At 42.5% G+C, this 15,343-nt stretch overlaps 1 protein-coding gene across 1 annotated transcript in view; it reads left to right on the forward strand.

Moving 5' to 3' along the window:
* PSMB7 (proteasome 20S subunit beta 7) overlaps nt 1-15,343 on the forward strand; it is a 58,374-nt gene that overhangs the window by 6,664 nt on the left and 36,367 nt on the right. The window contains exon 5 of the mRNA XM_055400936.2: nt 1,654-1,769. Within this exon, the coding sequence (XP_055256911.1) occupies nt 1,654-1,769 (116 nt within the window). The remainder of the gene's footprint in view (nt 1-1,653; nt 1,770-15,343) is intronic.

Here is a 15,343-nt window from a genome sequence, read left to right on the forward strand (position 1 = left end):
ATTGTAGCCGAGAAAGATTGTTGTAAGTTGTACTACCATCAGTTGTGTATGAAGAACGTGGCCTGATTTTTAATGATTGTGTAGGGTACTGTTGTATAGCTAACTGTATTAGTTTAGGTAATTCTGTTTCCACTTTTCTAGCATCATAAACAGTTACTGCAGTAAACATTCTTATGAATTCATTTCTGCATATTTGTCCTTTTATATCTTTAGAATTAGATTCCTGGAAATAGAATTTCTGGATCAATTTTTAAGGATTTCATTGACTTGCCAAAATAGCTTAGACTCTTTTAAAGGCATCAAGCAGATTATGTTTTAGCTTGGAAGGGAACTAGCTGGTTATTATTGACTTTAACTAAACAGTCTGTTTGGCAGGATATATATATATATATATACGTAGGATATATATAGTGGATCAAGCTCTGGGCTCGGGTGGGAGTGGTGGGTCTGGTGATTCTCTATCTTCTCACCCCAGAGTTCCTAGATCTACTCTTGAACCTGCTGCCAGCTCATGTGGCTTAGGACCAATTTCTTCCCCTGTCTGGGCCTCTCTTCCCTCTTGAGACTGCTTCTAAAATCCTTCCTTGCTCTTTATTTTTTCACTTATAAATGGAAGATTTGAAGTAATCAATTGGTAATCAAGGGACACAGGAAGTATTGGACTTGATCTGGAGCACTCCTTGGTGGGTAACTGTGCCTCAGACGATCTAAAATTAGGACTTTGGTTTTTGTGTTAATTTGTTTGTATCAATTTTAATGATTGTATCATCAGGTAAATTCAGCATGTTTTAGTTTCATTTTTCTTCCCAAAGAGCTAAAGGCTTACATTGGAGAACTTTAAATCCAGCTTGTTTGTCCAGTATAGCAGTTCTAATGGTAAAAAAATTGAACCATATATAGGGAAAGAAGTCTATAGAAGTGTAAAACCAGCCAAGTAGAGGGTCCAAAGGAGCAGATATGTGCAGAATTAAACAGATGGGTAGGGTGGAAAACGTCTCTTCCATGTTCCTGAGAGAGATGGCTTTAAACCATGGGCAGTAGCAATGGGTTTAAACTGTCATGGAATTATTTCATGGTTCACTTCCCTGCATAATGAAATACTTTTTTCTTTTACTCAGTATGAGCTCTTATCTGCCATAATTTTGTGCATTTATTCAAGGGAAAGGTATTTTGACATAGTGATTTTCCTGTGGTGAGGTTGATAATTTGAACAGTTTTAGTTTAGCAATAATTCACCACTGACTTGGAAGGGTGCTTATTTGCTAATCACAGAGAGGTCTGATGGGAGGGGTGTTCGTGATCTTCAGAGTAAGCCACGCTTGGCTCTGAGACTTCCTAATGTCTTTGGGTTGGTTTTTCCTTCTCTACAATAAGAACTCTAGTGTCTTCTTTTGAAGGGGGTTGTGAGGCAGAGATGATGTAAGGCACATGCATGCTTCATACAGTTTCCAGTTTTTTTGACTGATAGATGTTCAAGTATGATTGCTCCATTCCTTATTTTTTCCCCATCAGAACAGTAGCTATTTAATGAAGCAGTAGTAGTGAAAGAAAAACTTTTTGTTGTCTGACTTCTCATGTAGCTTTTGAATAAGTTACAGTGATGCAATGTAGACTCATTTTTTTTTTTTTTCTTATGCATGCTCTGATCACCAGGTATCAAGGTTACATTGGTGCAGCCCTAGTTTTGGGGGGAGTAGATGTTACTGGACCTCACCTCTACAGCATCTATCCTCATGGATCAACTGATAAGTTGCCTTATGTCACCATGGGTGAGTGTAATGTTTCCCTGATGTTTCAGAATCCTCTTATTTACCAAAGTAGTCTCTAAAAGAGCTGGTTTATTTCCTGATAGAGGAGGCAGCACAGTTTGCTTTGATTCCTTCTACAAATATCTGTTGAGTTCCTCCTGGGAATTAGGCCTGTTTTGTGTGCTCAGGATATAGCAGTGAACAAAATTTAGACTTAAGTGTCTTGCCTACAGGGAGTTTATATTTCAGTGGGGGTGGACAGACAGTAACAACAGCTTTATGTTAGAAAGTGATAAGTACTAGGAGGAAAAAACATATTGTAGGTGATATTATACCACAGTTATACAAGATACTACCTTTTTGGGAAACTGAGTTAACGGTGTACAAAAACTTGGTTTATTATTTCTTATATCTGCCTGTGAATTGACAATTATCTCTGAACAGAAAGTTAAAAAAAATTAATGCAGTGTAAGGGGACTTGAGAATGTTGGGGTGGAAGCCAGATAATACTGTTAAACAGGAAAGTTACAGTAGGTTCGTGAAGAAGGTGAGGTTTGAGTGAAAGGGGCTCCCAGGCAGAAGGAAGGCTAGACTGGAGGCCTCCCTGGGGGAACAGGCCTGGTACATGCAGAGATTTTTTTAAGTGACAAGAGTCTCTGTTTGCCATTTAATCTCTGAGAGATCCTGGACATTTAAGGTTCCTCTCTGAACCTTGATTTCCTCACTCTGAAATGGTGTCAACAATACCCACCATGCGTACAGATTATGATGATTAAAAATAATGTATATAAACCATCTGGCCCAGTGCCTGTTCTGTAAATAGTAGCTACACTTTTTAGGTCAGCTTTGTACATTCGTATTTTAGTTCTAAATGCTAGATGAGTATTTTTTTCCTAATAACTAAAAAAAAAAAAATGATAAAATTACATTAAAAGAGTTGGGATTTTTGAATTTAACTCTCATGCTCAATTTCTAAGTGGAATTGCATATATCCAGAAATTTGAACAGGCCGTGTGTAATTGGCGTTTTTCTAGGTGTCGTTTAACTTTCACATTTTTTGTCTTGGTATCTTGGCTCTGCAGAGCCAGGAATAACTATTGCCTTGAATAGTCTGAAAATTGTTAGTGTGAGACTTTGCTATTTCATTGCGTTTAATACTCAAGCCTCTTACAAGGTTTGTATACAACAGATGTTCCCTGTTTGTGAGAAGAATGATTTGCCCCCAGATACCATATGGAATAATTATTTTAAAATGAAGATACAGTAATTTTAGAATTGTTTTGAATTCTTTGTTCCATTTTGTTATCTCCATCAAGATACTGTTTTTATTTCTCCCCATCTGATGCCTTTAAATGGTAGTAAAGGTGGAATAGTCTTTTCTATTAAGTAGTTTCATTTCTTCTTTTTTTAATTAAAAGAATTTTCACACTTGCAAGAAGGTAACAAGAATGTACAATGAATAGTCGTATATACCCTTTACTCATTTTTGTCACTTAACATTTTACCACATGCTTGCTTGCTCTCTGGTGCATTTTTTGCTATTTGTGTGTGTGTGTGTAACCATTTAAGGGTAAATTGTGGAGACTATTACCCTCTATCTCAAAATCCTTTAGAATGTTCCCTTGCATCACCTTGACGACATCATCAAAATCAGAAAATTTAACATTGATACAGGCCTTTTCATTTTTTTTTTTAAATAAATAAATATTAACCAGCTAATTCTAAGGTCTCAGCCGTTAGGTACTCCAACACCGCTGCCAAGTATACTGGCGCACCTGCCCCAATGTGCTCAGCATAGTGGCCCTTGTGGAGCAGCGATGGATACTGCTCACGGGAAACTGCAAACCTGCTCTGGAAGAGCGAGTTTTTGCCTTAGCACGGACTTTGCCGCCTTGCTTTCCACGACCCGACATAATCTCAGAACCAACTGGTGATTCGCACGCCCTTTTCATTTTTACAATGGGAAAATTGAGTTGGTTTCTGTTGCTTTTGAACTGTAGTAATTTGTCTTATGAGCATCATCCCAAACTTAGGAAAGGTTCTTGAAAGTGAGTGAAGCAGATTTGTGTCCGCTCATTTCATTCCTGCAAGTCCACTTTGTGCTTTGTCCTGGCCAACAGTGATCTCGCTTCCCTCCAAATCCAGTGTGAGTCCACGGTGATGGCTCCACACTTCTGCTTAGAAATCATTACTCTCCATAGTCTGGCTTTGCTTTCATAGATTAAAAAGAGCAAGGTACCAGTAACATACGATTTTAGATACACTAGTAAATTGTTACATTTGAGGTTTAGTTTGTTTGTTCCCATCTGTTCATTTATTTATCAACTATTTCTTGAGTGCCTTCTGTGTAACAGCACTGTAGCAGGCTTCACAGAACAGTGAATGTCTGGATCCTTGCCCTTAACATACTCTCAGCGTAATGGGGGAGATGGATGTATAAACTGACAAGGGCAGTAGGTACAAAGGCCAGTGGAAGCCCAAGGGACAGAGGGTCACTTCTAAACTGGAAGATTTCAGGGAAAGCTTCACTTCACTTGAGCTGAATCTTAAAAGAAGGATAAGTTACTTTCACTTACTTCTTAGAAATTTATTTAGCCTCTACTATGTGCTCGGATGGTCAAATTGCCAACATCCGCTGGATCATGGAGAAAGCAAGAGAGTTCCAGAAAAACATCTATTTCTGCTTCATTGACTATGCCAAAGCCTTTGACTGTGTGGATCACAATAAACTGTGGAACATTCTGAAAGAGATGGGAATACCAGACCACCTGACCTGCCTCTTGAGAAACCTGTATGCAGGTCAGGAAGCAACAGTCAGAACTGGACATGGAATAACAGACTGGTTCCAAATAGGACAAGGAGTACGTCAAGGTTGTATATTGTCACCTTGCTTATTTAGCTTATATGCAGAGTACATCATGAGGAACGCTGGGCTGGAAGAAGCACAAGCTGGAATCAAGATTGCTGGGAGAAATATCAATAACCTCAGATATGCAGATGACACCACCCTTATGGCAGAAAGTGAAGAGGAACTCAAAGGCCTTTTGATGAAAGTGAAAGAGGAGAGTGAAAAGGTTGGCTTGAAGCTCAGCGTTCAGAAAACGAAGATCATGTCATCTGGTCCCATCACTTCATGGGAAATAGATGGGGAAACAGTGGAAACCGTGTCAGACTTTATTTTTTTGGGCTCCAAAATCACTGTGGATGCTGATTGCAGCCATGAAATTAAAAGACGCTTGCTCCTTGGAAAGAAAGTTATGACCAGCCTAGATAGCATATTAAAAAGCAGAGACATTACTTTGCCAACCAAGGTCCGTCTAGTCAAGGCTATGGTTTTTCCCATGGTCATGTATGGATGTGAGAGTTGGACTGTGAAGAAAGCTGAGCGCCAAAGAATTGATGCTTTTGAACTGTGGTGTTGGAGAAGACTCTTGAGAGTCCCTTGGACTGCAAGGAGATCCAACCAGTCCATTCTAAAGGAGATCAATCCTGGGTGTTCATTGGAAGGACTGATGCTAAAGCTGAAACTCCAATACTTTGGCCACCTCATGCGACAAGTTGACTCACTGGAAAAGAGTCTGATGCTTGGAGGGATTGTGGGTAGGAGGAGACGGGGACAGCAGAGAATGAGATGGCTGGATGGCATCACTGACTCGATGGACATGAGTTTGAGTGAACTCCGGGAGTTGGTGATGGACAGGGAGGCCTGGCGTGCTATGGTTCACGGGGTCGCAAAGAGTTGGACACGGCTAAGCGACTGAACTGAACTGAACTGATGTGCTCGGGGCACAATAAACTGGAAAATTGTTCAAGAGGTGGGAATACCAGACCACCTGACCTGCCTCTTGAGAAAACTATATGCAGGTCAAGAAGCAACAGTTAGAACTGGACATGGAACAACAGACTGGTTCCAATTAGGAAAAGGAGTACATCAAGGTTGTATATTGTCACCCTGCTTATTTAACTTATACGCAGAGTACATCATGAGAAATGCTGGGCTGGATGAAGCACAAGCTGGAATCAAGATTGCCGGGATAAATATCAATAACCTCAGATGTGCAGATGACGCCACCCTTACGGCAGAAAGTGAAGAAGAACTAAAGAGATTCTTGATGAAAGTGAAAGAGGAGAGTGAAAAAGTTGGCTTACAGCTCAACATTCGGAAAACTAAGATCATGGCATCTGGTCCCATCACTTCATGGCAAGTAGATGGGGAAATAGTGGAAACAGTGTCAGAGTTTATTTTTTTGGGGCTCCAAAATCAGTACAGGTGGTGATTGCAACCATGAGATTAAAAGACGCTTCCTCCTTGGAAGGAAAGTTATGACCAACCTAGGTAGCATATTAAAAAGCAGAGACATTACTTTGCCAACCAAGGTCCGTCTAGTCAAGGCTGTGGTTTTTCCAGTGGTCATGTATGGATGTGAGAGTTAGACTGTGAGGAAAACTGAGCACCGAAGAAATGATGCTTTTGAACTGTGGTGCTGGAGAAGACTCTTGAGAGTCCCTTGGACTGCAAGGAGTTCATCCTAAAGGAGATCAGTCCTGGGTGTTCATTGGAAGGACTGATGCTAAAGCTGAAACTCCAATACTTTTGCCACCTCATGTGAAGAGCTGACTCATTGGAAAAGACCCTGATGCTGGGAGGGATTGGGGGCAGGAGGAGAAGGGGACGACAGAGGATGAGATGGCTGGATGGCATCACCGACTCGATGGACATGAGTTTGAGTGAACTCCGGGAGTTGGTGATGGACAGGGAGGCCTGGCGTGCTATGGTTCATGGGGTGGCAAAGAGTCGGACACGACTGAGTGACTGAACTGAACTGATGTGCTCGGGGGGCTTCCCAGGTGGCGAAGTAGTTGAGAATCTGTCTGCCCTTAGGGGAGATGCAGGAGACATGGGTTCTCTCCCTGGGTTGGAAAGATCCCCTGGAGAGGGTAATGGCAAGCTGCTCTGGTGTTCTTCTTGGAAATCTCCTGGGCAGAGGAGCCTGGTGGGCTACAATCCTTGGGGTCTCTGAGAGTTGGATATGATTGAGCCACTGAGCATGCATGTGCTGGGTACTGAGAATGTAGTGGTCAGGACAGCACTTATCCTCAGGGCTTATAGTCTTCTGTGTGAGACAGGAATTAAACAATTAATCTGATACACATTAATAAATATACATTAATCTGAAAGAATGCGCTGTGCCAAGTGCCCTGGAGGAAAAGAACAATTATAAGGGAGAATTTCTAACAGGAAGGGGTATGTGGATAATGGGTGTTTGGAAAGTCCTTATTGGACAAGTGACAGGAAAACATTTTCAAATGAAAAGTAATTTATGAACATGGCAAAATATTCAAGTGCAGGAAAATATGTGAAAGATAAATCCCTATTTCATAGTAACCAGCCTTAAGAGTTTACTGTGTTTTTTCTCAGGAGGTATTTTATGATCCACCTTTATAGATCCCTATTTGTTATCTATCTGTGTATTCCTATTAAAAATACACTGCTGAAGTTATGCTGTAAATATTGTTCCATTCCCATTAACTTGTTTCAAAGAAAATTTTGTATCAGTGCCTATAGATCGATATCAGATCTATAGTAACACTGTCCTAGAATTGTACTGTATGTCTGTACCAGGACTTAAGTGACCATTTGTCCTGTTAATGAGTGTGTGTCTTGGTGAGCATGTATAAACACATCTGATAAATTCCTGGTAGTGGAGTTTCTGGGTTAGGATGGGCACGCATATTGCTCAGAATTCTCTGTTGAAAGCGTTAGAATCGGTGGATGATTTAGGAAAGGAGGGATTTCTTTTTTTTTTTTTGTTAAGGATAGTAGACGACTCACAGAATAGCTGGGAGGCAGAACCTGGGTTTGGGGCTGAGAACAGTAGCAGAAAGCATGCTGCCGCCTGAGCCCTGCTGCAGGCAAAGGTAGAGTGCTGCAGCCGGCACTGCTGGCCTGGCTGGCGCAGGCCCAGCTCACTCCTCACTCTGCTGCCCCGGCTGCCTCGTGCGGAACTGAGGCTTCCTGCCATCTCATTCACTGTCAGAGAGTTCCTTCCCGGGAAGGGTGGGTGCTAGACTGCTGATGGTGGGTAAAGTTCAGTCATTTGTTCTTAGGTGGTGGGGTTCCCCAGACACAGGAAGTACAGCTTCTGGGCAGCCCCTAAACGTGACAGGTGACTGACTGTACAGTGCATCTTACCTTTTGAGAGCTGTTGCCAAACTGCCCTCCAAAAAGATTGCACTAATTTGTATTCCACCAGGAGAATGTGAGAACGCCTTTCTCTTATAAGCTCTCCTACTTTGGGTATTCTTGCCAGTCTGGTAGGTGAAAGATGGGAAAAAGTAGCTCTTAAACTGAGACCTGAATGGCAAGTAGGAATTAGCCAGGAATGTGCCACCCTGCTCCCTGCCTGCCAGAGAAAGACTTTTCAGGCCCTGTGGTGCACAAGGGACCAGTATGGTCAAAGGCCAGAGTTTAGCTGGATGGGAGAGGCGCGTGCAGTGGGTGAGGGGAGTGCTGCATGCTGGGGGCACAGCAGAAGCAAAGACAGAGAGGGATGAGGACGACTGGCCTTTCAGGAGGGTGGAGGGGAGGCAAGGCTGGAGAATCCCATCGGACAGGCCGAGTTGTCTGTCTGGTTGACGTTCCCGTCTACTGTTTTCAAGCAGGAGGTGATAGGATAAGATTCCTCCTTGGAGCAGGCTGACAGCCGTGGGAAGGAGGATTAGCATGGGGAAGTCTGGAGGCGGCGAGGGAGGTAACATCTGGCCGGAAATGTTGAGAGTGTGGATGGGTCCAGGGGTGACCACGATCATCCTGGAGAGTGCTCAGAAACCAGCCACTTGGCCCCACTGCAGCCTCTGACCATCCTCTCCTGCGCTGCTCGGCCAGTTCCTTCCCAGCTCTCGACCTCAGTGCTGTGCTAACTCTTCCACTGGGGTCACCTCCCTTCCAGTCCAGCTCTGGACCCTTTTTCCTGTTTTGTTTCCTCTTCCCCCTCCCCTCGTACCCCAGGCGTTTGTGGCAGCAGGCCCCTCACCCTCCTGTGAGCCGCCCTCACTCCCTACTACTGCTGTGCTGCCTCCTTTCAGAAATGCCTTTTCTGCCAGGAATGTTCATACTCATCATCCAGGGCCTCGCCCAGAAGCCTTTCCCTCACGACTGCCTCAGGCTGTTAGCAAGTCCCTCTCCAGGCACTTGGTGTGAGACTTGATTCCAGGATTCAACCTTCTCCGTCCTCTGCTGTCCCAACCCTTGTCCTTCCTGCCCCTACAAGGTCTGAGATCTCTGTCAGTAGAATCTGTCTTACTCCCAGAGTCTGTGTGATTCAGTGACTATTAGATGTTGGGTTAATGTTCTGATTCTCTAACTTGGTTGTGTATGTATGAAACGTAGTTTTAGAAACCTTAACTGCTGGTTATTGCTTGTGAATAGGTTACAGAACCCCTAGGGGAGAGTTGGTGTAGATTGGGTTCTGTTTGTGTGGCCCCAGTTGAGCTGTAAGATAACAGAACAAAGCTTTGCATATATGATAGGTCCTTTTTTTTTTAGCTTTGTATTATTTTAAATTTAAAGCTTATCTGGAGGTGTCTCTGTGCCAGTGTCTGTTGGTGCTGTCACATTATTTTTAGTTATAATTCCATGCAAGGGATGCTGTCATTGCCTTCTTACTGAAGAGAAACCTGAAACTTAGATTTACTGACCTGCCCGTTACCACCCTGCCTGGGAGCAGCAAAGCTGAGATTTGAACCCTTGTCCTTCAACCCAGGCAAATCTGAGCTTACCATGGCTGCTTTGATTTTAACATCTTACAGATGTTACTTCATTAAGCTATTAAGCCTTGCTTCTGAATACTAAAAATATTTACACACGTTCCCAGGGGCATTTATTTGTTTGGCATATTTTTCACTGCTCTTTGTGAAGATTTTCTATCCTGCATATTAAAAACAGTATTTACTGAAACAGCTTTATAGTATCAAAGGAAACTTTTCAAAATTATACACAATTCTACCACCCGAAGACAACATGAATTTTATATTTTGTTTCTCTCTAATCCAAGTCCATTGTGAAGAGCAGCCTTTTATCAGAGAATGTGAAATAAAATAACAGTTTTTGTGCTGTCCTGGTTTTGTCTTTGTCATTCTCTTCGTTTCTTTCAGCCATTGTTCACTTCTGAGCAGGGCTTGACGCCTCTTTTCCTGTGCTGGGAGCTGTGCTGGGCTGCCTTTCTTCCTGATGAAGGAGTTGTTCTGGCTTCCCATGGAGGTGTTTGTTGTTTTCCTTTCTTCTCTCTCTCTTTTTTTTTGAGGGGATGGGGAGTTCGATATTGAGAGAGAACCCCAGAAATGCCAAAATGTGGTGGTTTTTGTCTTAATTCATGTGACTGACTTTGGGTGAGCTACAAAGCAAACCTCCAGCTACAGATGAAATAGAAGGCCCTCCTCACTGAAGTGTGCCCACTGAGCGTTCACGTTCCCTGTGCAAGTGAGGCTTTCCCTAAGTTTGCTGTAAGTGAGAAAATGAGTATTTCATGTAAATTCTCATGTTTTAGTGAAATTTCCAAGTTTTTTTTATGAAAAATAAAAATACAGCTTTGTAATGGATCTTTTTTTTTTTTTTTTCTGAGTTATTTGACAGTAAGAGCTGGAAGCTACAAATTACCCATAGACAGGGGTGTCTAAAGTTTGTCTGCCCATGGGCCTGTATTGGTGACTAGCCGGGCGCCTGACTGTTGCTGCTGCTAAGTCACTTCAGTCGTGTCCGACTCTGTGCAACCCCATAGACGGCAGCCCACCAGGCTCCCCCGTCCCTGGGATTCTCCAGGCAAGAACACTGGAGTGGGTTGCCATTTCCTTCTCCAGTGCGTGAAAGTGAAAAGTGAAAGAGAAGTTGCTCAGTCGTGTCCGACTGTCAGTGACCCCATGGACTGCAGCCTACCTGGCTCCTCCATCCATGGGATTTTCCAGGCAAGAGCACTGGAGTGGGGTGCCATTGCCTTCTCCGAGCCAGGCGCCTGAAGGCTACTCTTAATGTACATGGAACAGGAGACACCTGTCTTGTCTTGCGTGTCTCTTAACCTTCTGGCACAGCTCCTTGAGCATCGGGTCCAGGAGCCTCCTTGCTAAGGGCTCACCTTCCTGAGGGTTTGCTTAAGAGAAGAAGGCACCAAACGCCTCATGGTGTGGCCCTCGGACAGCTTTTGTCCTAAAACCTATCTTGTGAAGAGGATGCTGACTGTAGTGATAGCCGCATTCGTCCGGTAGCTTCCCAGCTCACAGTTCCGGCACCTGTGAGCGATCCTCTACCAACAGAATCTTTGTACTGCTCTGAGGAGGTTGCCATCATCCCTGTCTTAGAATGAAGATATTGAGGCTCAAAGAGGTGTGCTGAGGTCACACAGCCTGGAGGTGCGTGGTCTGGCTTGAGAACTCCGCGTGGCTTTTCCCCCTTGGCTTGGTTGTTGCTGAGTGGTGTGTGGCAAGTGGTTCAGGCCAAATGTGATTTGATCCATTCTCAGAAAAATAAGAATGCACCCCTTAGGTTTCATTTAATTATTTTCTTCTTTAAGAACATAATTTACAGGAGACTGCAGGTGATCGATTAGTGGGATTGTGGAAACTGGGCAAGATTTTCTGACTTTTCTTTATTAAGAAAGGGAAAGGGTTTTGGTGCTCTTTTTTGTTTTAATAGACAAAATGTGGGTTCTTTTAATTCTCAGATTAATTAGCTTATTCTTTTAACTTGCCAGCTTTTCTTTATTAAGCAAACTGAAGTAGTGTCAGGAGAAGCTTGGGGACCATCTTTTGCTATTAGTTTGGCAGTGCTCCTTGTAGCTGCATTGGCAGCATATATAAAATTTTTATTTTGCCCACTTATTCACATAGAGAATTAATATGAATGAAATTTAAAGCATGACATTCCTGGAAATGAGGCCCTTGGACAATTTAGGAATACTAACTTAAGGAATAAACATTGATATGCACCATTAGGGAAGGCTTTGGGTCACTGCCAGGGCCATCCAGGTAAAGTTCTCTCTCCAGATGAACTGGCTGTACAATTTCCTAATTACTGGAACGTGCCTCGTAAGTCCCAGTTTACAGAGCCGCCTAGCAATTAAAAAGATTCGGGACAGAGTAAACATACCAGATGTCTCACCTTGTGGGCAAAGAAGAGTCTTAGAATTAAGATGGAACTTAGGAACATCAGTAGGGAATTCAGACCTGCCGTTTTTCTCCATATTTTTACTCTAAAGTACAACCTTCATGCAGGCATTTTTTTACCTCCACATGACTCGATCTGAAAAAATTTCCTGTGCTATGTATATCAGACTAGTGCATTACAAGATGGCAAATATTTCTTCCACGTTAATTTTCAACTCTGAAATCAGATGTGAACTCTGATTTAGCACTGTATTTAGTTCAGTGGCCTCTGTAAAAGCCTTCTTAGAGGCACATGCTTGACCAGAGCTAGTCATCTAACCTCTCTGAACCTCAAACCCCTCATTTCTAAAAAGAAGCTGACTGACATTATTTTACTTGATGGCACTGGATCATCGGGATGCTGCAGTATCACATGTGTGAACACACTCTGTAAAGCACTACGTGCTTTCCCCTGCACATGGGCTGTGTCATCATTTTTAGTTTTTCAAGGTAGGGTGGGGTTGTGAAAAGAGCTGGTCTTTGCAGTCACACTGGGTTCAGATCCAAGTGCAACGTTTATTAGCTATTTGAGCATTGATTTCTCCTTCAGGAAAATGGAGGTTCTAAGGTCTGTTCCATGGGAAATGTGTGAGGATTAAGCAAGATACCACATGTAAAAATCTTTGTGTGTGGAACATCATTGATGTTTGGTGCATGGTGTTTTGATAATTTTAGTGCTAACACATTCCCTGTGTGCAATTCTGTGTACTAAGATTTTCCTGGCAGTTTTCTTGCTTTGATTAAATAAGATGAATTTCAGAAGATTAAAAATGTGTGATGCATGGATTTTATGTCTTAAAGTTTATACCACTGTGGGATGCCAGGAATTAAGTAACTGAGAACCAAAAGCCCATGAAAGTTGGATTATGTATCTTGATTTCCTGGTTGTTGCAAAGGTGGTACTAAGCCAATAGATGGTGCCGTCATGTTAGGGAATGAGAAAATATTTACTTCTACAGTTCGTCATGTTGTTTCAGGGAGTGTAACAGAGCCAGTCCTTGCTAGTTCTTCATCTGTTCTAATTAGTGTGGACTTTGTTCTTGATTCTGTGTAAAAAATATTAAATGTTTCTTTTTTGTAGGTTAAGTAGTGAAGTATTGAATTAATACTAGGGTGCTCTTCCTCTTGTTTTTTCCTGCTCTTGACATTTTACCACAAAATCTTTTGTAGTTTGAAATTAGTCCTTAGTTTACAGCCAAAAAAAAAGCCCTTGCCAGGAGTACATTTCAGGAGTTAAATGCAGTGTGCACAGTTTTGAGTCCTTTGCTTTAAACCCTATGTCAGGGAGAGTGAGGTTGGCCCTACTACAAAAAGTACTTTCTTATTCTTGCTAATATAACCTAGTGCTTGGTCATCTGTACTTCTTTATTGGACAGACCAAGAGGAAAGTCATTGTATATATCGGAAGACTTTTCGTGTGGAGGTCATATGGCTAGGGATTTGCTGGCAACCAGATCTACCATTACTAGCTGTGTGGTTTTGGTTAGGCTCCTTTACCTCTGTGATCTTAATTTTTTGTTTGTTTTTCATCCATAAAATGGAGATAATACCGGTGAATAAAGTGAAAAAAATATATGCAACAGTGCTTTTGCACATTTTCCCCAGTATATAGGATTTATTATTCACCCAAGGCTCTGTGGACAAGATAAACCTTCACTTACACTTAAGACTAAGTGTGTTTTTATAAATTATTAAACTCTGTGGTCCTTTGTCCTTGAGTGTTCTGAGGGACAGGGAAACTTGGAAAAAGCCTGCAAAGGGATTAACTTGCAATCTGGGAAGCTGTTTTGAAATGTGGACTGGCGTAAAGGTGCCTTTGAAGGCCTGTCAGCTCCTACTGCCTCATGCTCCCATAGTGGGAGAGGGAAATGTGCGCCCTGCGGTCGGCGGTGTTGAGGGGCAGCTTGTTTCCTGGCGGGGTCTGATGAGGGTGGGAGCCTGATTAGGAAAGTCAGTATAATTTTAAGGTAATTTTCATCCTCCATCTTATCCTTTCAACAGAGGGTTAGTTGACTCCTCTGTTTGAGTTTTCTGGCCTTAACACATTGTGGTATTTCATTGAAATACGTTAATAAAACACAACCTTCACTTTTTAGGCCTGAATGCCCCAAATGTTAGTCTTTTCTTAAGAGTAAGTGTTTATAGCCTGTCAGGTCAATGAGACGTTGGCAGTTGCAGTTATAAGAAAGATCCCTGTTTCCTTTAAGTGGTGTTTAAAATGGTTTACTTAGAATAAAATTTAACTCCTTCTTTACATATTACATTCAGAAAAGGAACTGCATTTCTTGAGAAATTACTTTCTGAGTGAAAATGTTGTTGGATGCTTTAAAATCTATTTCCTAGCATGTAAAATGCAATATATATATATATTTTATTTATTGGGGATAAAAGATAGACTCTGACATTGAGGTACATTTGCTGATAAAAAGGAAGCATTCTTTACCCTCACGAGGGGTTTAAATGTAATACTCAGTGCTTACTCAGGAGTGAAAACATCAAATTAAACTGTTTATGCTGACAAAGGATGATTCTGGATTTCCGCAACCCATGCAAGATTGTCTGATTGCTTGGCCTGCCTCTCCACGAAGCTTTTGGCCAGGACTTATAATGAAATGCATGCATACAATTAAACCATTTCAAGTCAGTGTCTGAGTTTTCCCAGGCTCTGAGAGGAGTTCCACTGCTCTCTAGTGGATGAATGTGTTCCCCCAGCACCATCATTGTTTTATTTTCACAAGTCAGCTCTTCACACTTTGTCGGTGTTGGCCTGCAGAGCAGGCACCAATGCCAGGAGACCAGGCCTTGTAGACCAGAGCAGAGTGAAAAATGATCCCAGTCCATGGGTCTGTGAAAGCACCAGATTTTGTCCAGGATGAGTGGCCAGTTGACTCACAATAATCAGGCATGAGTAAGCGCTCTGTCAGGGAGAGCTGACACTGATGGATGAGGAAGTTCTCCGCATCGCTCTTTTACTGCTGCATACATCTTACACCCTGGCAGGCCACAGTGGCACACAGGTCCTTGGGTGCTTAAAATGGACTGCTTCTTAGCAAAAGGAGCAGCTTTCTTCCTGAAAAGATCTGGTTAAATTGATTTGGGGGGAAAGCAATAGAAATCCATTTCCTGCTCCTTTCAGAACTTCATGGGAAGAAATTTTAAGGACCTTCATTTCTATTAAAGCTGCAAATCCTGAGACTTGTTGAGTATGATTGTCTAAAAGAGCCCCTAGAGAACAGGAACCTTGTCCTAGAGTATTTGTAATAGCTCGCTCTTACTGAGCTTTTTACTGTGTGCCAGGCATCCTGTCTTACACATGCCAACCTATGAGGAAGACACGTTCTGTCATCCTCGCCTTTGTGTTGGGGAGGCAGCCAGGGCAGTAGGGCCACTGTCCTGTCATT

Source organism: Moschus berezovskii, chromosome 11 (genome assembly GCF_049115385.1).
Source record: "Moschus berezovskii isolate FMDL1 chromosome 11, NW_MosBer_1.0, whole genome shotgun sequence".
NCBI lineage: Eukaryota > Metazoa > Chordata > Mammalia > Artiodactyla > Moschidae > Moschus > Moschus berezovskii.